The sequence below is a fragment of the Plectropomus leopardus genome, chromosome 15 (assembly GCF_008729295.1).
Source record: "Plectropomus leopardus isolate mb chromosome 15, YSFRI_Pleo_2.0, whole genome shotgun sequence".
Taxonomy (NCBI): Eukaryota; Metazoa; Chordata; class Actinopteri; order Perciformes; family Serranidae; genus Plectropomus; species Plectropomus leopardus.
Genome location: NC_056477.1, coordinates 3184189 through 3207165, shown reverse-complemented (window position 1 = coordinate 3207165; position 22977 = coordinate 3184189). Strand labels below are relative to the sequence as shown.

The window sequence follows — 22977 nt, the reverse complement described above, 5'->3', positions numbered from 1 at the left end:
GAGTGGCATAGTCACTATGTTTGCACAACAGTGCAGACAGTCATGATGGTTAGAATTAGGCACCAAAGTCACAGATGGGTAGGTTGAGGCAAAGAAGGCACATGGTAAGGTGCAGAAAAGACACACAAACACACACGGACCCGAACTCCAGACTCCTGCATAAAAGTCAGTTGTTTGTGGGACCGATCCATTTCTCCGCCAGGCATCTTATGAGCACACTCATTTCTTGATATTGCGTGGTTACCCAAACCCATTCCCACTCAGAACGTCGACGCTTGACGTGGTAAGGATACCTAAAACATCACAGGTTTCCATGGATGCCACTGCCCGAGTGTCACATGTGACGACTTTGCAGTGAGGCTGGGTTGGCAAAAACTAGAATTGTCTGGGTAATATAGTAAATATAAATATATTATAGTAAAATAACAACATGTACAATGCAATTACCGAAAATGTGCTTTCATAGACCTGTAATTGTTGTACATATAATAAAAATGACCTGAATTTTACCTGTCAAGTCGCATTAATCACTTAGTGTTTTGAAAGGAAAAAAAAATACATATATAATATAAAAAATATTATATATATATATATATATATATATATATATATATATATATATATATATATATATATTATATATTATATATATTTTTACATTTTAGCTGTAAGGAATGGTGATTGTTTTTTAGAATGGGGACTTCAGAATAATTTCAGTAATATCCAAAGTTGGGCTTTCATTTGGGAACGTGTAGAAACAAAATATTGTTTACAATGCTGCATTTATTTCAGTTCGAATGAGGGGAGCAATTTTGTTAAACTAAATTAGGCGATCTTGATAAAACAGTGTTGACATAACAACATTTGAACTCTTTACAAACCGTCAAGTTATACCGTGTCTGGATATAAACAGTTGCCATAAACGCATTATTGCCATTGGACTGTTACGAGAGACACTCTGATTTCTAACCACAGCGCTTACAAGTGAACGCATCATAGAAAGTACGCATGCGCTCTTTGTACTTGAATCCGATTGGTCCGTTTTAAACTCAGACCGCGGCTGCCTGTGTTGTTGTGTTTAGCTCGCTAACGTTAGCACACAAAGAATATCATCCTGTTTCACAACCTAATGTCCCAAATAAAACAGTCAGGTAAGTGTTTTATTGAGCGTTATATCCCAGTTGGAGTGTCATATTTCAGTCATATGAAGAACGTGACATTTGTTAAACTGTGTTATCAGTTGACAGATGCGGCTGTTTGTCAGCTGAAAATACCCAGCTAACCAGCTAGCTTGTGTGCTAAGTTGACCAAGAAACGTTAAGTGAAGATAAATGTTTATTATAACTTATATAAGTTAACGAAGTGCCACTAAAAGCAGCATATGGCATGAACTTAGTATTAACAGCCACACCACCCGGCGATACGTGTATTTTTTGATTTTGTTAAGCGGTAATATTGACCTACAATTAACGTTAAATTTCACTATTTTCAGTTAAATCGTTGCGGTATGTGGAACAAACTATCAGTTGATTTAGCTGATTTGTTTACGTCGAATTCAGATTGAGTTATGTCGATTTGTAAATGTGTCAATATCCATTCTTGAAAGACGAAACTTAACGTTGCTGTCCAGGAAGGCGAACCTAGCGCGAGATTTTAGCATTTTAGAGATTTTAGACTTGCTCCCTATTCTTGACTCTGGAGTAACAATGCAAAGTTGTCCAAGTGAGGTCAAACTTGGACCTTTTGCCTTTTTTTCTTTTTTCGTACTGCAAAATTAGGGTAGCACCTCAAATAATTTATTTAAGCACTGGGGAGAGAGTTACTTTTTTAAAAAAAAAAAAAAATGGCTGTAAGTATATTATAATTATATAACTATAATAACTTAATTTATAAAGCACCTTTAAAACAGAGTTTTTGAAGCGCTTTGACAAACAAAGCAAAGCAGAAATGGGATACATAGACGGAAATACAACAACGGAAAGCCAAAAAGTCTTTCTGAACACAAGTGAAAAGAAACTAGGGTAGAGTAAGGATAAAATTAAATCTGAGGACAAATAATGCAAGATGCAGGACATACAATGTCAATAGAAATTAATACAAAGAAACAAATGAAAATCAACAACAGAAACAATAAGAGCACCAAGTAATAGCATCAAACCACATATAAAAGGAAATAAATTAGATAAAACATACATTATAGAGATAAAAAGAAAATTAAAAAAGAACCCCTGGTTGGAGGTGGAGGAAGTGTCCCCTCAAGGGAGGGACATTCAACCTTAAATTGTTGTTTTTTGTTGTTATTATAAATACCCTAAGAACCCCAAAGCCTACAGGTAGGTTTTAAAAGTACACTCTCTGTAAAAAATCTCCCAAATTACACAATTTATCATAGCCAGAAACTATAAAAATGTAGTTATTTATAGTGAATGGAAGGTCATGCATTTTCCCCCTTTCACTCAAGGAAATTTTTTTGTAGCTTTGCGGAGGGTCATTATATTAATAAAAAAAAATAAATAAATATATACTACTGTGGTTTATCAAGTACAACCCCTTGCTCTTTTTTCTTAATTTAATTATTGCAGGATGATGGAATCATGCCTGAACAACAAGGCTGACAGACGGGAACAGGTAGAGGTCGACGATTTGAAGAGGGATCTCTCATCAGAATTCAGCCCTGTGCCAGACCCACAGGTAAACTTCCGAATGATAGGGACATCCACAAAATACCATCAATAACTTTTGCCCACTATCATCTCCATTCGGGTTATTGTGGGTAGAAATTTCATATATTGTAATGAAGTAAACATGCTGTTTTAACTACGTTATAATTTGCTATTTACATTTTCACAGCAATATGTTGACACCTGTTTCATCATTTATGCATGATGCTGCTATAAACAATTGGCTTGGGTGGTAACTTTTCTCATACCTCTCTATCTTCCTGACATTTTATCAGGGTATACGGTATGTTATGGTATTTTTGTTGCCACAGCAGATACCGATAAATCAGAGGGGCAACTGAGATGATGTATTGGATTTGTCTGTTTTTGATTCAACCCTGATTTATTGTGCAGCACTCCAGCATAGAGGAGAAGGAACACCTTCAGGTCTACCTCCGCATCCGACCCTTCAGCTCAGCAGAGAACAATAATGGAGAGTCACAGGTAAAAAAAAAAAAAAAAAAGAAAAATACAATACTTTATATGAAGGAAATTGATCAGAAATAAATAGCAGTGCGCTTGGTTTTGTTGCTGCCAGAGCTCAGTCATACTATTTAACTTTTGGGGCCCGCTCTAATATTAAACACTTTTGTATTGCTCTGTACACAAAATGCTTTTCAGAATCAAACTTTAAAAAGTGATATGCATTAATATTATTTTCTAGTTTCATTAAGTAGATTTTTTTTTTTTTACCAACATCAGTCCTAATCATTTTAATCCTTTAAATACCAAGGTTTTGTCATGATGCCACTATGTTTTCAATGAAAAAGAAAAAAAATCACAAAAATGTATTTACTTTCAATAAACTACATGCTTTTTTTATCACCACAGCCTGGGATATGTCAATGAATTGCATTCCTCCATATCTCAAATGTGGTAAAAATGACATAATCAGGTACAAAATAGTAAAAATTTACAAATTCCAAAGCAAAAGCCCAGAATGACACCCAGTATAAAAACAATGCATGTTTTTATGCTTTGATGGCTGTAGGATCAAAATTTACCGTTTGAATGGGTTTCTATGGTGCATTTTCTGCACTTAACAGTATGAATGTGACAATTTTGTTTACAGTGTGTATTTTAGATTTATTGTAGGAGCTGAGCTGGAAATCACGAGATCAAACAAAAACACACAGCCTTGCATAAATGTATTCCATGTGCATGAACACAGCCAAAAATGATCGAAAAATGAAGAATGAAAAGTGCGTAAAACATGTTAAACAGTCCCTAGGTGTTAATTACAAAAGGCTCACTTAATGAAATTTCAATACCCTCACAAAACAGGGTTTGATCTTTCAAAGTTTCTGTTGTCAAAAGTCAAACATGAAGAATTCCCCTGATAACTCGGTTGCCACTCCTGCAGATCATTTCAATAAATGTTTAAAAAAAAAAAAAAATCTCTCTGAAAGAGAGATAAATAGTTTTTGTCATATATCTCCCTCCCTTTTTTGTTGTTGTTTTTAACAGGACTGCGTTACCATCGAACCCCCTGACACAGTTCTGCTGAAGCCTCCCAGTTTGTCCCTCTCAGCGAGGCTTAGCACTGACAAATCACTTCCGCAGACTGGACAGCGCTTCCAGTTCTCTCAGGTTGGTGTTTCGTGGCAGATAAGAAGGCAGAAAAAAAGTTAACTGCTGTGTATTGCTAATTTTATTGATGCAGGGCCAGAAAAAGTTCCCAATATAAATCCAGATATGAATGATATGGAGTGTTTTCATTATTTTTTAATAATAAACTCCTTCTCTTTCTCTTTAATAGGTGTATGGTCCTGAGACGACGCAGAGAGAGCTCTTTCAAGGCACCGTAAAGGATTTGGTAAAAGATGTTCTTGAAGGGGGAAACTCTCTGGTTTTCACTTACGGAGTCACCAACGCTGGAAAAACCTTCACATTCTTAGGTCTGTTACACTCTTGAATACATTTAATAAACACTGCCTTTTAAAATAAGTTAACCCTTTAACACCTGGATCAACACCACTTTTCTTGTGCTACATTCAGATGCCTTTTAATTTGTTTGATTTCTGTCAAAAAGAAGAAGAGAAAGAGAAAGGCCTACACACTCCCAGTCCAAACAGAATGCTCCAGAAAAAAAATCGCTGCAAATGTAGAGCAGAAACTTTAAGAGGAACTCTATCAAAGTATGTTAACGGGTCTTTAGGATATTACTACTAAATAAGTTGTATAAAATACTTTGTGGATGCAGAGGTAGCTGCTCTGTTTGGAGGTGCAGCCTTAGAAAGCTTAACACCTCTTACCTAGACCTCATCAGTGCTTGAGAGTTAAGTCTCAAGTAGAGCTGTACAATTAAGTCTTAAACACCATTTTCTTGTGTTGCATCCAGAAGCCTTTCATTTGCATTTTAACCTCTGAAACCTGAAACATTAATTTGATTTCTTTCAAAAACATAATGCACAGCTAGCAAGTTCCCTGCAGTGTTTCTCCACCACACCCTGTGTGTCAGATTTTGTGTCCGATTAGTTTAAGAGCCACATAGAGTAACATTATTTTCATTTCAGCTCAAGTTCACAACATCTCTTTCAACACTCAGGTCTCTCATTGTTGGTTATGGCTGCTTTAAGTAAACATCTCATTCACCTTAGACAGCTGTCTTAATTTAGTTGTTGTGGATTCTGTTTTTCTTGGTCTGTTCTTACCACGTATCCAGCATGCCCATCTGGCTGTCAGGAGATCTCAGGCTGATATCTTATCTATTAATACATGGTATGGGCACCTTAACTCTGACACCCAGATTAACTATCAGTTTACTTGTGCAGCATTCAGACTCTTTTCAAAAGCATTCAAACCAATGAAGTGTAATTACATTAGTTTGATTTTTTTACAAAAATGGCGAAAAGATTTCAGCAATTTAGCAAGAAATGTTGGCCAAAATGCAAAAAAAAAAAAAAAAAAGTAGAGGGCGAGAAAAGTATTAGAAAATGATCAAAGAATGAGCAAAATTGTCCATAAAACTGTTCCAATTACTATAACTGTATATTTAAAGTTACAGAAAAAAATACATATTTCATTTTATTTTGCATTTTTATTGTTTGTGTTCATTTTTGTACTTTTTTTACTTTACTTTTTTTTTTCTTCTTTGTACTAATTTCTTTCTTTGAGTAATTTCTTGTGAAGTTGCTTATTGCCTTTTCTTTTTTTTCTTTTTTAAAATATATTTTTAAATTAAAATCAAGCTAATTTCCTCAGGTTTCAATAGTAACTTTATTTGAAGAGCACTTTTCAAAGCCAAAAGTAAAATGTGCTTTTCAAGGTCACCCTTTGTTTTGAGACTTTGAATTTCTGCCCTGCCTGTGCTGAAACTGGTTATTTCAGTAGTTGAAGTTGCTGTTACTTACTTAAGTTTTAAAGAAGGGAGAGTACACCTTTCTGAAAAATGCCATAATGATAACTTCAAGTGGCAATGCTCTTTTATTTGTGCTGTAATTATGGGATTAAGTCTAACAAAGTCCATACAAATCAATAAGTCTTGCAGGTGTTGCATGTCTTGTGTTCATTTTCCTTTAAAAACACATGCTCATGTCTTGGCGGTGAGCCCCCTCCGGCTGCTGTCTGTCCGTGCATCATTGCTCTGATGACATGGTTCTGTCTTGAGATTTAACAATGATAGAAATATCTTAACTTTAAACAATCAATATAACTGCTCTTGTCACTCCAGGTCCAGATGCTGATGCAGGGATGCTGCCCAGGTCCCTCGATGTAATTTTCAGCAGTATTGATGAACAGATTTTCACTGGGATGAGCATCAAACCTCACCGCTGCAGAGAGTTTATGCGGCTCACCGGGGAGCAGCAGGCGGAGGAAGTGGCGTTCAAGAGGAACTTCTTCAGACAACTTAAAGAGGTAACCCGTCTGTCTGAGGCTGCTGTAGAGGTTCCGATGGCAGAGAATGGCAGCATTTAAGCAGCGCAGCACAGGGTTCCCACTGTCGTGGAAAGTCAAGGAATTTAACAGTCTCATTCTCCAGGCCTGCAAAATCATGGAATTAGAAAAAAATCATTAAAGGTTTTGGAAAAGTCATGGAATTGTGTTGTAAGTCATGGAATTGTTATATAACATTTCACATAATGTAACGTAACAGCAAATTTAGTGCCATCTTTAAGATTTTTTTCTCTCTGTCAAAGATTTTACATTTGACCAATCGCCTTGTTTAGAATGACACCTATGAAAAAGCAGCAACTAGAGGCCTCATTTTCAAACTTGATCCTTGTTATTGTACTCTGCTTTGGTTTCACAGTGCATTTCTGCAGATACTGCAAAACTAAAAATCTCAATATCTCTGGCAAATGAAGCAGTAGAACAGTAAAATACTACCAGATTGGAGAGCAGATATTGTACTTTCAATTGGTGCAAAAAAGAGCAGATACTGCAGTTTGTATGGCAGAAGTGTCTACATGGGGTTAAATCTGGTACAGCACTTCAGTTTAGGTCCCCTGTGTTTTTGCTGCACTCACAACCCAATACACAGGCATTGCAGGCTGTGTATTGTTTTGTATTATTGTGTAGTGAGTGAAATGCGAGCCTTTATTCAATATGTGCAGACAATTGTATTGACAAATAGAAGTGTATCTATTCTGTCAGATGTGTTTGAGACTGATGACTGGAGAAATGTAGCTGAAATGTGTATGCAAGACAGGTTAAGCGTGAGAGATTTAGGGGAATGTAAAAGCATCTCGTGGTTCAGACTGTAATCAGCTGATTGTTCTCAAGGTTAGAATTGCCACAGTGTTTACTGCACAGGTTTTTTGGGGTTGACGTGACAATGTTTCGTTTACCATTACATTCATTTCATTTTCTCCCCAATGTTCTGCCACTCCCTTCATGCATGCCAGCTAGTTGAAGTGATGTTTGAATGGGGTTTGAATCTGAATTGTATACAGAATGAACAGGCAAGTTTGGTAAAATTAAAAAAATATTATTTTTCCTCAAAGTCATAGAAAAGTTCTAAAATGTTGCCCATGAAAATGCCTAGGAATCCTGAGTGCATTTACAAATGCAGCTCAGGAGCTTTTATGGAACGGTTTTTAATGTCTTTTATTGTTTTTTTATTAGAACTTACTTTTGTGAATCACTCTCTAACATTGCTCCAAAAAGTGCCCTACAAATAAAGTATATAACTGTCTGTATATACCTGTGTTTTGACATTTTCATCTTTATCTTTTTCTTATAGAGTGAAAGGAGCAATGCCAGCCTGTTGAACTTGACCAATAAGACTCTCCTTGAAGGCAAGATTTCGACTCGTCTTTAAATCTAGTATTGGTTGTTTGTCTGCTTTTATTGCCTTTTAGCATTTTAAGATCTGTGAGAATACTGCACTGCCAGTAATTCTGATTGACAGCACTGTAAGCCCTTTGCTCTAGTTACAAATTTTTCCTTTTCAAACCCAAGGGCAATAATGCCTAAAATTCTCATCATGTTTTGTTAAACATAAACAAGAAGAACAAAATGACAGCTGTTGCTGCAGGCACACCTGTAGAGAGTGTTTTTACAGGGCAGTGACTTTTTGTATGTTTGTCTTTGCAGGATCCTCCATGCTGGGAACCACTGTAGCAGCAGAGGACAAAATCAGCCTGGAGGTGGAAACACACACTAAGTTCTCTGTATGGGTTTCTTTCTGTGAAATCTATAATGAGAGCATTCATGACCTCCTAGAGGTGGTACCAAGCGGGGTCCTGAAGAGGACCGCACTGCGCCTGTCACAAGACGTTAAGGGCAACGCCTTTGTCAAAGGTTGGAAAAATCAGTAATTTCACACGTGTGTTATTCCTATGTTTAAAGGTGCACATTTTAAGCTGATATTTGAACTTTGGCTAAATAAAATACACACCAGTAGAAAAGGCTGTGATACTAGAATAGTGTATTTCCATCAAACTTTACTACACTTTCTCTTTATTCCTATGCAAACTTTTCCACCTTAGCCAAACAGAGAAATATACATAAAAAAATATTTTTTTAATGTATATTTATTTTCAAATCAGATCATTGTGGGGCGTCCAATAGCTCAGCAGATAGTGCAGGCGCCCCTTGTACGCCTGTACGCTTGTGAGTGTCATCCCCTTTCACACTTAAATTTTGTCCTGCCCAATACAGGGCAGAAATGCAAAAAAAAAAATCTTAAAAAAAAACCCAAAGCATGCTTTACGTTTCATTCACTGAAGCACTATAAAGTTTGGTTTAGTTCCTACCTGTTTCTAAAAATAAACAAAACAAAGTAAAAACGATGATCATTGTTGGAGTTCATGTTGAAAATGAGAGAAATTTCTCCAGGCGCTCCATTTATGGGTGTAATTTTCTCTCTTGTGCCAATGAACCCTCTACATTAAAGAAAAAAAAACAGCTCAGGTTATAATGGGGCAAATTTAAACCAGTGATCAGAAATTCTTTGACTCTTCCTTTTTTGTCATTGGCCTGTAAGTTTTTAGTCATTCTGTTCCAAAGTCTAATGAAGTAAAGTGGACCTCAGTCCTCCAAGACCTAGTGCCTAGGGTTCCTAGGGTCATGAAAAATTTAGAATTTCACATTTTCCAGATCTGGTAAAGTCATAGAATGAGAAAAACAAAATGAAAGCTTCGGAAAAGTCATCGAATTGTGTTGTGTGCAATAAGATTTATTACATTAATCCTAGAGATAGTCGACTAATCGAAATGAAGTTGCATAGCTCTAATGTGCGTCAAAATGTTTTCAGAAAAAATAAAATAAAAAAAGAAATCAGAGGACAATTTCCTGTCCATTTTATGTGAATAACGTGTTTTTGTACATTTGTATTTAGATCTGCGTTGGATTCAGGTAAATAATGCAGAAGAGGCTTACAAAGTGATGAAGCTGGGCAGGAAGAACCAGAGCTTCTCTTCCACCCGACTCAACCAGCTCTCCAGCAGAAGGTGAGGACGACAGCCTGCAGCCGTTACAGATATTAGATATTACAGATTATATAATTTTTTTTTCACACTTAACATTGAGTTTTAAAGTCAAATATACGTTGATTCCTGGATCACCAGCTTAATCTGCAATAATAAGAAACAACTGGTACAGAATATAGTTCATGCAAGGACGTCATGTGAGAACATGTTTATATTTTCAAAAATCTTGTGCTTTTTTATGTAAATTTACTTGTTTTGTAAATTTACTTGTGCAGATGCCCCAAGCCATTCAGCAATAAAAAGAAAAAAATAGGTGTGCAAACCTGTCGTAAATTTTGTGTTTCAGCGTAATGAGCATCACCTGTTCATGAGTCAGTGTGTAGTTATTAAACATTATCATTAGCGTTCTCATTTTATGCATGTTTTTGTGCCTATTTCTCATAATAATTTCTCTTTTCAAAGCCTGTTTAATCTTTTTTAATTTAAAGTTACTGAAATGTATGTTGTATTTTTTTCTACAGTCACAGTATTTTCTCAATTCGCATATTGAGAATTGAAGATATTGGGACCCCGAGGGTCCACGCAGTCAGTGAGTGAGTAAAGTTTGTGATTTTACTGGTATATGTAAGAATGGTTCAGGTTTGTAACTGTATGGTATTGACACAAGGCTGCATGTGTGAAAAATAAGATCTTAAAAAGTTTAGTAAAACATGAAGCATTGGACCAAGAGTTAATGAAGTCTGATTTTTGAGTTATAACGTCTTTTATTTTGATAAATGTGTTTCTCTTCAGGTTGTGTCTGTGTGACCTGGCTGGATCGGAGCGATGCGCCAAGACCCAGAATAAAGGGGAACGTCTAAAAGAAGCCGGAAACATCAACACCTCACTGCTCATTCTGGGAAAATGCATCAACGCACTGCGACACAATCAGCAGGCCAAGTGAGATTTTTAGCTCTCTATCACTCTCTTAAATCAAAGGAAATTGCAGAAAGTTAATACCCTTTTTTTTAATCCTCTTTTTACCACACTGTTTTGCTTCACTGTATGGTTGTATTATGACTAAACAGCTCTTTTCAGCAGACAATTTGTGACTGTGGACAAAAGTTAAAATCTAGCTGTTAAATAACAAGATAATTAAGATAAGACCTTACCAGAAGATGATACGTGTTCTCAGTGTGTGTAGGATGAATGCATTTAAGAGTTTACAGCATGTGGTGGTTTATTGTTCCTCTTGTACCCTCTAGTGGCCAACAATGTATGAAGAAAAATCTGCACAATTCATGCTTCAATTCAGCTTCATGACTAAAGTAGGACAAACAGTTAAGAATGCACATATGTCAACTGTCCTCTTCTTCCTCAGGCTGCTTAAACATGTTCCCTTCAGGGAGAGCAAGCTGACCCACTACCTGCAGGGCTTCTTCTGTGGTCGAGGTAAAGCCTGCATGATCGTCAACATCAACCAGTGCGCCTCCATGTACGATGAGACACTCAACGTCCTCAAATTCTCTGCTGTGGCACAGAAGGTGCATACAGATTTACATTTTCTTTCTTATTGTGCTTTGCTCTCATAGTGCATTCTCTCTCTTTTTAAATGAAACTGCAAACCTTGCTAACATACACACAACTTTAACACACATCTCCACCCACATCAGATTAAGGAACTGAAAACACTGTGAGGCTGCACTGTGTAATTTTTTAGACCTTTGAACCCTAAACAGATTAGTTTGATTATTGTTTTTTTGAAAACATGAGGGAAGAGACAATGAGCAACTTGACAAGAACTGTCCTGCAATTTTCAAGAAAAAAATAGAATAATTTTATTGTCATTGTACATAATTTTACAATGAAATTTGCTGCACAATACCCAAAATGACACACACACACAAGTTAAAATTCACAATGATTTGAAAAAAACTGCATAAAAAGCAGCAGGTGGAACAGAACAGATATTGCACATGTCCCAAGTTATTGTGCGTTGTTAAACTAAGGGAATGTGAATATTAATAGTAGTCCATGATGTTATGATGGTGCAGAGGTGAAGTAGATATTTGAAATTATTTTACAGAATTATTAGAATATTAGAATATTTGTTAGCTTTTTTTCACATACATACATACATATATATGTATTTAACTTTCCAGTTTTTGTTTGATTGATTTTTTCTTTTTTAGTTTTTACTAATTTCTTGCATTATGGGGTAATTTCTGCTTGATTTGCTCATTGCCTTCTGCCTTTGTTTTTCAGAGAAATCTTGCCAATTAGCCCAGACTTTGAAGGGTAGATAGTTATTTAGGGTTTATTTAACTCTTGTCTGTTTCCAGGTTGTGGTTCTGTCCACAAGGACCCCTCAGATCATGCCCATAAAGTCCACCAGTGAGGTATCCCTCATCATCAACAATGCTGAGAGGAAGGCTCTGAGGGGCAGCAGGAGGAGCTCCCTGATTGGCTGGGACAGTAGCCTGGAGGACGTTCAGGTAGTGTGGAGGCGGGGGGAACATCATGAAGCTCGTGCTTTTCTTTATTACAGTTTATACAGCACTTTACTGCTGCAGTTTAAATGTCATATTATTGAACTTAAATTATCACTAAATATATTTTGACAACATTATGTACAAATCTTTTGACAGGAGGATGAGGATGATGAGTGTGAGGAAGGAAGGAGCCTGATGGAGGACACGATGGATCAGACAGGCCATGACGAAGACGTCAATGAAAGTGATAATAAAATTCTCATCGATAAAAGGACACACCAGGTCAGTCCCTTATACCATTTTAATTTGTGCTTTCAACAAAGAAGTTGCAACTAGATCATCATTAAAAGTGATACATAGATAGTAAAAACTTGCAGATAGAGCAGGATTATTAATAAAACATCAGGGAATAGAGAAACACATAAACATAGTAGTGACAGGCCTTCAGAGTGGTGAGGTAGATCCTAACCTAGAGTAAGTAAATGACTTGTTCATCTTCCTGTTCTTTAATTTTTTTAATAGTCTTTATTTATTTATTTACTTATTTATTTATTTTTGTTTTAATTCATCTCTGGGGTTTGAGGGTTGTGCGTGAAAACACTGAAACATATCTTTGTACTTTATTTGATATTTGTACAGTACTGGTTCCCAATAAAATTTAAAATAACTCAATTGAGGACTTTTGCAGCAGAATTTTTTTTTTTTCACTAAACTATATTTTCATGTTTTGTGTGAGGTTCAGACTGATAAATTCTTTTTTGAATTATATTAGATGAATGTTTTAAACTAGGAGGCACAGATTAGCCGTGGTTGTGTTTATTCGCTAATGTGGCTTGAGCACCAATCAGTTGGTAAACACCCGTAAATATTCGGCACCAGTCAGCTGGGATAGCAATAAGCAGTTGCGTATAATAAACAAATAATTGAATGATCTCAGGTCCTGGCAGGATGTTTGCTCCATTTACACAATTATCTTGCAACAGATGTTTGTGGACAAAATAAATCCATCCTTGAAAATTGAAATTAGAGCTTGAAAAACTGCTTGAAAGTCCTTGAATATGAGTCCTGTCTGTACAGGCACTGGTCCTATTTCGTATTTTTTACATCTTCACCCCTTGATTAGAAAAGAGATCTAAATGTATGAAGGGTCTAAAGTAAAAAATAAAATAAAACAAATATATAATTTACTGTTTGCGGTTGTTTAACTGTCTGAGCAATGAGCACTGCGTAGGATCATCAAACAGTGGAGAAGTTGAATTTCATGTTTTAATTTTCTTCAAAGATTTAAGTTGTACTTTTTAGTGCTGTATTTTTTGTTTCGTGTGATAGAGAGAACAGATTTAACATTTTATTTTTGAATAAGCAGGACTTTATATATTCAGTAGTCTTATCTCAGTCTTAAACTCTTGTTTAAAAAATTGTTGTTGTTCCTCAGAGGCAGGTGGCGCTGTTGAAACAGCTGCAGGTCCAGGTGAAGAAGGAACGAGCCGAGGGCCTGCTCATGGAGGCCCGAGTCAGAGAGGACATCAGCAGAGAGTTTTCAGAGCTCTTCTCTGAGATGCAGAATGACTACAAGTGAGTCTTTTTTTGTTTACATATGCAGTATATATTAACAGAATCTATACTCTACACACATGTATCCAAGGTTTGGGTCTGATATTAAAGTAATAGGAATGTGTGTGTGTCTGATTCAGTGACCGCCTGGCGAGGGAGAGAGAAATCTTGGAGGAGCGAGCAGAGAGGAGGCTCGAGATCTTCAAGGACCTCATTGACAAAATGGCTGCCCCTGGACCAAGTCAAGATGCACAAGTCATGGTAAAATATGTTGTGTTGTGCATGTGTGTGTTTACTTATTGGTTGGTCATATACTATGAGTGCTAAAACAGATTTGTGAAAACAAAGAAAATGTGCTGATTAAAATGTGAATGAAAAGCAGATGTTCTGAGGCTGTACTTGATAAATATTGTGTTGCATCTTTGTGACAGGATTCTTGTGCTACACTTCACACATCCACCTCTCAGCAACAGAGCTGCCTTAATTATTGAGTTTGACCTGTCTTCGACCTGCCTCTGCTGACAGCTTGCCATTGAAAAAATAATGATTCCTGTTGGAACGACTTTATTTACTTTGAGAGCAAAGGGGAATTGCAAGGTTTCTAACATTTCACACAAATTCAGACAAGTTATTTGATCTCTTTTTGACATCCCATATTATTTTCCCAAGCAGAAAGTCGTATGTAGCTTCTCAAACGTGCATTAGTTAAGTATCCTGTTCCAGGATGCTCTGACAGGTGCAGTTGAACTGCCTCAGGGAGCCAAACCTGGAGCTTGTGATTGAAGCAATGTGCTCACTAATCACCCTGACTAATGTCTTTGATTTTTCCAGGATACATCTCTGGACTCATTCTCCTCTGACCTGGCAGAAATAAAGAAGGCCGCTGAGGCTGCTCACAAATGTCTGGGTTCAGGCCGAGCAGGAGGCACAGGAGACGCTGTGGAGGAGTTGGAGAGGAAGGTGTTGGAACTGAATGAGCACCACCGAAAAGTCCAAGAGCAGATGGCTCACAAACACAACGGTAAAAACCCATAAACATAAGACGTCATCTGTCTTAATCTGTCAGAAAGGCAGACATTGGATGCAGATGGAGGAGGAAAATACAAACTGCACCTTTTACTCATAAATTGTGGTGATGTGGTGATGCACAGACAAACTTATATATTCAAAACATCAAACGGCATAACCTCACAGCCGCGTTGGGTGTTTTGAAAGAACGAGCACACGTCAGTTTACTCATATCATAATATTGTTTCTCGTTAGAAGGTTGTTCCAAAGACAGCTGGTCATTGTGGTTTGTGGATTATCCAATGATACAGAGAGAGTTTCTAAAGATAAATATTAACACAGTTTTATAGAAAAAGACCTGTCACTGACAGCAACAACGCATTTTATATATATATTGAAATGTCATGTTTTCTAAAACAAATGTAAAAATGTTAGAATCCCCATATAAGCAACTAAGATATTCAAATACCTTTATGAAGGACCAAGTTGAAAAATGTCATCATCAGATACTGATAGTGCAAAAAGAGGTTTTAAATTGGCAACATGTCTTTCTTCCAAATTTGAGAGTTTGATACCAGCATGTTAATGCTGGCCTACTTTTCACATCCTGTTTTATATATTCATGTTTTTGTTTTTTGTTTTTGTTATTTCCAAGGTGAAGTCAGTGGAGTAGAAGATGAGGAGAAAAGGAGGCTTCTCTCTCAGCTTCAGGAGAAGTCGTCAGAGATTGCCCGACTGGAGAAACAAGTGGGAGACCTGCAGAAGGTGGCAGAGCAGGGCTCACAGGGCCATTCCTTACTGGTGGAGGAGGGAAGTTCACAGCTACAGGTAAGAACCCAGGGGAAAGGAGCACATAACCAGGATGAGGAGCTGATGTAGAAATATCCCTTTAATTCATACTGTCATGGCTAGTGATGCTGACCAGCGAGCATCAGTCGGAGTTTGGTGTCTTTCAGATAAAATAAGATGAGATAATCCTTTATTAGTCCCACAATGGGGAAATTTGCATTATTACAGCAGCAAAGGGAAATCAAAGCAAGGTATGTACAAGAAAAATAAAGCGAAAAGAACAATATCAACAGTAGAAACAAGATGCAAAACTCAACAGTTAAAAAAATATTTACACCAATTACACATGGATAATTGCACATATATTGCATGTTTTTCAAAGATACCTCAACAGCAGGAGGGTAAAATGTTTCCATTTAATTTTGTACACTCAAATTTTTACAAGTTCATGGAGTTAAATCAATGACCTGTTCCCAAGCCTGTCTGTTTGGCCCCCAGGCTGTCCCTGTCCCACATAGAATTAGCTTTTGTTATGCCATTCATGTACGCCCGGGGCTGACTCATATAAAGCTCACATAGGTTACCATGTAAAATTTTACTGAGTCATCAAGAATAAATCTACAGATTTCTGGTTTCATCAGGAAAACAAGAAATTACCAAATATATGAAGTGCTTTTCCTTCCCCTGTTATGAGTGGCCCTCTTTAAAATAACATGCTTTAATCAACAACAAAACTTGTTGATCTCTGTTTTCAGTGACACTCCCCACCCTTGTTAAGTTTATGTAACCCTTAGGGACTGTTTGGAGCATTTTACACACTTTTCATTTCTCATTTTTTTATATAATTTTGGCTGTGTTTATGCATATAGCATGTATTTTGGTTTTATCTTGAGATTTCCAGCTCTGCTCCTACAGGAGGTCTAAAATACACTGTGTAAATAAAATAGTTACATTTATACTGTTAAGTGCAAAACAATGCCCCATTAAAACCCATTCAAACTGCAGTTTTTTTATCCCAAAGCCTTGAACGCATAAAAACATGCATTTTTTTTATTTCTGTGTGTCATTCTGGGCTTTGAAATTTTTACTATTTTCCATCCGATGACATCATTTTTACTATATTGGGCATAAGGAGAAAATACATGCTATTTCCATTAGGTTCACTGTCACAGTCAATGTTGCTGCTAATTATTGACACATATCCCAAAGTATGATTTAAAAAAAACAACAACTTTGCATTAATTCTGTTAAAAACAATGTACTTTTTTGTGGGTTTTTTTGTTGTTGTTGTTTTTTTCATCTAATAATAGTGTCATCAGGACACATACCTGGCATTTAAATGGTTAAAATTTTGAAAATTACTGAATATTTGATATTTATGATTAGGACTGATGTTTGAAAAATGAACTCAATGCAAGCAGAAAATCCTATTAATCTATAATATTTTTTTAAAGCTTGATTTTTGAAAAGTGTGTGTATAGTGTGTGCCCTAGGGGTTAATGCTGTTTAAACATTAAAATAAACATTACTGGTATCACTCAGGAGGCGCTGGCTGCCCTTGAGAAGGAGAAGAGGGGCAGAGAGGAGGCCCTCGCTGCTCTGGAGTACCAGACTATGGGAAGAGAGGAGGCACTGGCATCCTTAGAGGAGGAGAGGAAGGCAAGAGAGGAGGCCCTTTCCATAGTCGGGGAGCTGAAGCAAAGCAAAGAGGAGGCGCTGGCTTCCCTTAAAGAAGAAAGAGAAATCAACAAGAAAGCTGTGGCAGACCTTGAAGCTGAAAGAAGAGCCAAGGAGGAAGCTATTGCTGCTCATTTAGAAGAGAAGCAAAGCAGGGAGGACACCGCTGCTGCTCTCAGTCAAGAGAGGAGGGACAAAGAGGAGGCTCAGTCTGCTCTGGAGGAGGAGCGCAAGGAGATCAGCAGACTGGTTGAGGAGAAAGAAAAGAGGCAACAGGAGGGTGATGCTCTACAACAAGAAGCGAGTGAGCTGACTGCCAGACTCGAAGCCATAGAACAGCAGGTGGGTCACAGTGTGATTTTACACTTTCTGTCAAAGTAACCGTTTAACACCTGGAATGACATCAGTTTCCTTGTACAGCACTGAGCTGCGTTTCACAATCATTTCAACCCCTGAAACCTGAGAAACTTGGTTTGATTTCTTTCAAAAACACGGGAAAAACAAAATGAGCAACCTGGGAAGAAAAAAGAAAAAGAAATTAGTAAAAAGCGGCAAGCCAAAAAAACAAACAAAAAAAACAGGGGAAAAATATCCAGAAAACTCCATTTACATTTCTCCAAAGTATATATTAAAAATTATGCCACAGAAAAATGTTTATTTTTTAGCACTTTCTTGAGGTGTTTTTCGTGTTTAGTTTGTTTTTTACTTAACTTTCTTTTTTTGCTCATTTTTCAGTAATTTTCTAGTAACTTGTCACTAATTTCTTGCCCATTTTTGGGCCTTTTCTTGTTCAGTTGCTTGCCACCCTCCCATGTTTTCGAAAGAAATCAAGCCACTTTGCTCAAGTTTCAAATAATTAAGCTGAAATCTGAAGAAGTCTATTGGTTTAGTTCTTGGCTTTACAGGAATGAAATGAGCTTTTGAGTTTTTTGTGGCAGGAAGGTTGTTGAGTGTGTCTTGTAACAATGGTAATATAGTGTCTGTTTAATGCTCTAAGTGCTGCGTGACTAAAAGAAAGCGATATCTATTGAAATGACCACAGGTGACCAGCAAGACAGAGAGAGCTGAACAAATGTTACTCCAGCTACAAACTTCTCAGACACAACTGGACGGACACTCTAAGGAGATCCAGGAGAAAACTTCTCAGATTGAGACCCTGACACAGGAAATTCAGAGCCTGAAACAGGAACTGCAGACTTCAGCATCATCTGATGGTGTCAGTGATCAGCTGAGAGAGGAAGTGTCAGAGCTCCAGAAGAATCTGTCTGAGGAAAAGGACAAAAATGAGAGCAAGCTCAGACAAATGCTGACGCTGGAGCACGAGCTCGGACAGACAAAAGAAGAGTTAGCACACAGCCAGCAGATCTCCAACCAGCAGCTGAAACAGTTAACAGGGAAGTGGAATCTGCAAGAAGCAGCTTTAAAGCAGCAAGTTGAAGAGCTGAGAAAGCAGCTTCTGGAGAAAGAAGAGACATCGCGGCAATCACTGGATGAACTGGATGAACATGCTTTCAAAGAAGAAATAAAACAGCTGAGAACAAAACTTGAGGACCAAACACAGGCCGACAAAGTCACTGAGAAGCTGCGAGAACAAGAAGTGGTGTCACAGCAGCAGTTGGAGGAGTTAAAACAAAAACTGAGTGAACAAAAACTAAACTTTGACAAACATTTAGATGATCTCAAACAAAAGCTCAGTGAGCAAGAGCAAACTGCAGAGCTTCTCAAGAGCCAACTAGAAAAAGCTAACAGTTCCTCCAGCTCTGCTGCTGAGGAGGATCTCAAGAGGCTGAACTCTGATCTTCAGGCTGAGATCGCATCCCTCAGGTCAAAGCTTTGCAACACAGAAGAAACTTCCAGCAAGACTGAAATTCAGCTTGCCTCTTCAAAGACGGACATACAGATAGAGGAGCAGCTAGCCGAAGCGGGGAAAGCAGCTGCAGAGAGGGAGGCAGAGCTTCAGAAAAAGCTGCTGGAAAAGGAGGCAGAGATAAAATCCCTGCAGAAGAGCCTGCAGAAGGCGCAGGAGCAGCGGGAGGAGGAGGAGAGCCAGGCAGTCCAGGAGGCCCGGTGCAGGGAGGTGGAGAGGCGCAGGGAGCTGCTGGCTGTGGCGCATGAGGCCATTGCTCAGAAAGACTTAGAGCTGGAGAAGAAAGCTAAGGAGATCAACAGGTAACTGCTGATTTCCTTTTCTAGTGCTGCACTGTGTGACTGTGTGACTTTGTGACTGTGTGCTGTGACTGTGTGACTGCTCAAACATCGCTAGTAGCAACTAGGCAGGTTATTTCCAACCTCTTAAATTCATATAAATGGGGTGAAATATTATGGAAAAAATTAGGAAATGTATCGGTTAAAATTTGGGGGGAACCCTGCAAATTTAATTCAAGTCATTAATGGATAGTACGGTGTAAGATATTGAATAAACTTTGTGTATGTTGTTTCTTAGACAAATTATGTTATCCTGTCTCAGCCTTTATAGCAGTCTTACTTCCACAGAATTAGAGCATTTTTAATTACTGCCTGCTGCTGTTCTCCTTTTTAGCACTTCAATAAAGAAGGAAGCAAAAAAGCATAAATTACACATTAAATATTTTTTATTTCATAAAATCTGTACCATCTCTCTTCCTCAAAGTCCCTTGATGAGACAATGATACTCATAAGACTCATCAACTGAGTGTGTTTAACACGTTGAAAACAGCCCAGATGTTGACCAAAAAAAGTATTATTTCTCAGTCAGCAAATCTTGTTGCAGGAAAATTAGTTAAGGATGATTTCTAAAATGCAGTATCATAAACAATTCCAATTAATATAACTGTCAGAAAGAAGTCTCTCTAAATTAGAGTTTATTATTATGAAATTGTTTATTATCCTCCTCTGTCTGAGACTGTCCCCCCGGAGTTGCAGAGAAAACTAAAAAACAGTGAAGGGAGACTCTCTGTGTTACCTTGTCTTGCAGTTCTGTAGTTTACTAGATTATTCTGTCATTGTGAAATACATTCTCTCTGTATTACCTTGCCGTGGTGTCCAGGGAGAGTTGCATTAATCTATCCATCCACCCACCGCATTAAAGAGTCCGAGGAGCGGTAGTGCTGTTCTGGACCACAATGTACTTTCCTGTCTTGTTTAAAGAATTGGTTGCAGCTCATTGTTATCTTGTCTCGCTCTCCCAGACTAAAAGAAAGTGCCAAGCAAGACTCGGACAAAGTCAAGAGCCTCAGCCTCGACCTTCAGAGAAAAGAGGACGACACTTCAGACCTCAGAGAGAAACTGGCTGACTATAAGAAGCAGATCCAGCAGGTCCAGAAGGAGGTACACGTCACTTTTATGAATTTTAAATGTTTTGCGGTTGCAGGACCTGAGGAGTTTGTCTACACTGAGGTGGTTTAATTTCAAATGGCTGCTCAAATTTCTGCTGAAATGGGCTGATATTTTCCAAAAGCTGTGCATATAAAAATGCTAAATTCAAGAGGATAATTCTTGTAGTTCAAACCAGTCATACACTGATCTGTGGTATTTTTGATGCTGATGTCTGATGAATTTCCAAACATTAAAATTTCTCCAGTAACAGCTAAAACTGTTTTAGGTGTCAAAAGACTGAGCTCACCTTCAAATCCAAGCCAGAAATCTTGGTTCCAGTCATGGACCTGAACCTCACCAGCCCAAACTAAGACAGACCTTGCAAAGTTTTCAAATAAGAATGTAAGGGCCTAAATGTTGCTAAATGTAACAGTAAACAGGACACACACAAACACACATATATATATCTGCTCACACAAGTGTGTTAGAATCGTGCTTGCCCAAAGTCAATTTTTACTTTCCACTATGTAATTCTAATGATCATCAAATAATAACAAAGACTGTCTTATAGACCGTCTAGTTTTTTTTATCTGCCTTGCTCTCAAACTGTGCAGCACATACTTGGTGTGTCCCCCAACACCCCCAACACCACCCAACTAAACTCTTGTTTCCAGGATAATTAAAATACACTCATTGCTTCAGCCAATAACTTTGCCTTTACTCTCTGCCCTTTTCTCATGAGTGCCTCATCGGCACTGCACATGTGCAACTCTCCACAGAGATGAGAAGGAAACAGGATGACTCACTCCTTAGTGACTTCCATCATCATCTCTAATCTTTTTATCATTTACTTGCCTGATCTTGCAGGTTGAGAGATTTATGTGCCACAGTGAATTGGGCAATTCTTATTGTTGAGCCCTGCAGTTTCAAAAGCGGATAGATCTTAATCATATTTTTTTTAATTTCTCAATCATCTATATCAGTGTTGGCCTCACAAATCCTGTATCTGGTGACAGTATGGTATTGAATGCATGTTCACAGCTCATTTAGATGTGTTTACATCACAGATTAAGTTAATAATAATCTAATGTAATGTATAATGTTTTGTGAAAACTAACTTTTTAAACTTTTTTTTACGACTTTTTCTTTTCCTTGTAGATCTCAACCATGAGAGAGGAGGAAAAGCTTTTGAGGCAGAAGCTTGCTGACATGGAAAAAGCCAAAAAGCAGCTTCAGTCTGATGTTGCCAACAGAGATAGAACCATTCAGCAGCTCAAAGTGGTGAGATAATGTGTCATTCACTTTTCCATTTACCAAAATCAAATCTCAAATCAGTCGTCATACTGGTATATTGATGTGCCATGCCCATAAACTCCCCATCTCTTCATCTCCTCCTCTAGGAACAATCATCTGACACCAAGTCTGACCAGGCGCTCTACCTGAAGGCCTGTAAAGGTAACTGATGTGTTTTTGTGTGTGTTCCACTAGAGGAAAATCATCATTTGTCATGTTTATGGAAAGAAAGTTGCCTTTGAAATCCTCATGGTCATTCCTGTCAGCCTGCAGCAGATGATTATTATGTCAGTCGAATTAGATTTGGCTGTTCAACAGGAATATTCAACTATTTGTTGCTTTTTTTTCATGTAGAGTTTCAGAGTTTGAATGGGGTTCAGGGAGTGTTAAGTGTGACAGTGGCATTGTGTGGTAAACAAGCTAACCAGGCAATGGAAATGTGCAACAACATTTTTGCCAACATTAGATCACAAACAAAAGCCATACTATATAATATTAAGTTGCTGTGAGCTGTAAATCACAACCTCTAAGCAGAAAGCAGAAGATCACGTTATCTCAGAGCTTGACAGGGCGAAGGCTCTCCTCCGCTGTACCTTAAAGCAGTGTGAAAGTGGGGAGCACTCACTCTGGCGCTATATCTGGGGATTTCTCCAGAGGTACACTGTGCACTTAAGGGGGCTATCACAGACACATCATGCCAGGCGTGACCGCTCCAAAAACGTCTTGGAAGCACATCTGGAAAAAACAGCTGGGAGTGCTTGTGGTGCAGAGCTGCGTGTGCTTGACTAAAAGTAACATTGGAGAGCGGTGTGACTCCACACCTTTAGCAGAAAAGTTGAAAATATTTTAACTGTTATGCGCGCCCAAAAACCGCCAGAAAACCCGTTGCACAGCAGGTGTGCTGTGCCACAGGGAAACAATGGATTTGCTGGCAACTCTTCTCTGGCGGCGCATCTTGGTGTGATCGGCCCCTAACAAAAACAACTACTCGAAGGGATTTTAGTCGAGTGTGTGTGTATAGCAGGGATTTCTCTGAATGATAATTGGACTCTCTGCCTTTCAGGGGACAGCCAAAAATCTATCTGTTATTTTTTTGTCCGATTTTTCATTCGGTCTAAAAAATAGAAATAAGTGGGAAAAAAACAACCATCACAAGTTCCCAGAGCCTAAGAAGACATCCTTTCTTGTTTTGTCTGACCAACACATTGATATTCAACTTACAATCATATGAAACAGAGAAGCCACATATCCTTTGAGAACTTCATAGTTACATGGCTTCAAGTATGTCTTTCCTGT

The 22977-nt window shown here is 37.9% G+C and overlaps 1 protein-coding gene across 2 annotated transcripts in view; it reads left to right on the top strand.

Annotated features, from left to right (window-relative positions):
- Positions 1-1070: 1070 nt before the first annotated feature.
- Positions 1071-22977, top strand: part of kif20ba (kinesin family member 20Ba) — a 55892-nt gene continuing 33985 nt past the window's right edge. For both annotated transcript variants that reach the window (XM_042502714.1, XM_042502713.1), the window contains exons 1-23: positions 1071-1151; positions 2583-2691; positions 3075-3164; positions 4188-4310; positions 4480-4618; positions 6394-6578; positions 7906-7960; positions 8259-8465; positions 9505-9616; positions 10117-10188; positions 10388-10534; positions 10956-11118; positions 11917-12069; positions 12223-12348; positions 13502-13641; positions 13761-13881; positions 14452-14641; positions 15284-15456; positions 16960-17436; positions 18137-19263; positions 20262-20400; positions 21547-21669; positions 21789-21843. In XM_042502714.1, coding sequence (XP_042358648.1) covers positions 2584-2691; positions 3075-3164; positions 4188-4310; positions 4480-4618; positions 6394-6578; positions 7906-7960; positions 8259-8465; positions 9505-9616; positions 10117-10188; positions 10388-10534; positions 10956-11118; positions 11917-12069; positions 12223-12348; positions 13502-13641; positions 13761-13881; positions 14452-14641; positions 15284-15456; positions 16960-17436; positions 18137-19263; positions 20262-20400; positions 21547-21669; positions 21789-21843 — 4225 coding nt within the window. In that variant the 5' untranslated portion in view covers positions 1071-1151; position 2583. The remainder of the gene's footprint in view (positions 1152-2582; positions 2692-3074; positions 3165-4187; positions 4311-4479; positions 4619-6393; positions 6579-7905; positions 7961-8258; positions 8466-9504; positions 9617-10116; positions 10189-10387; positions 10535-10955; positions 11119-11916; positions 12070-12222; positions 12349-13501; positions 13642-13760; positions 13882-14451; positions 14642-15283; positions 15457-16959; positions 17437-18136; positions 19264-20261; positions 20401-21546; positions 21670-21788; positions 21844-22977) is intronic.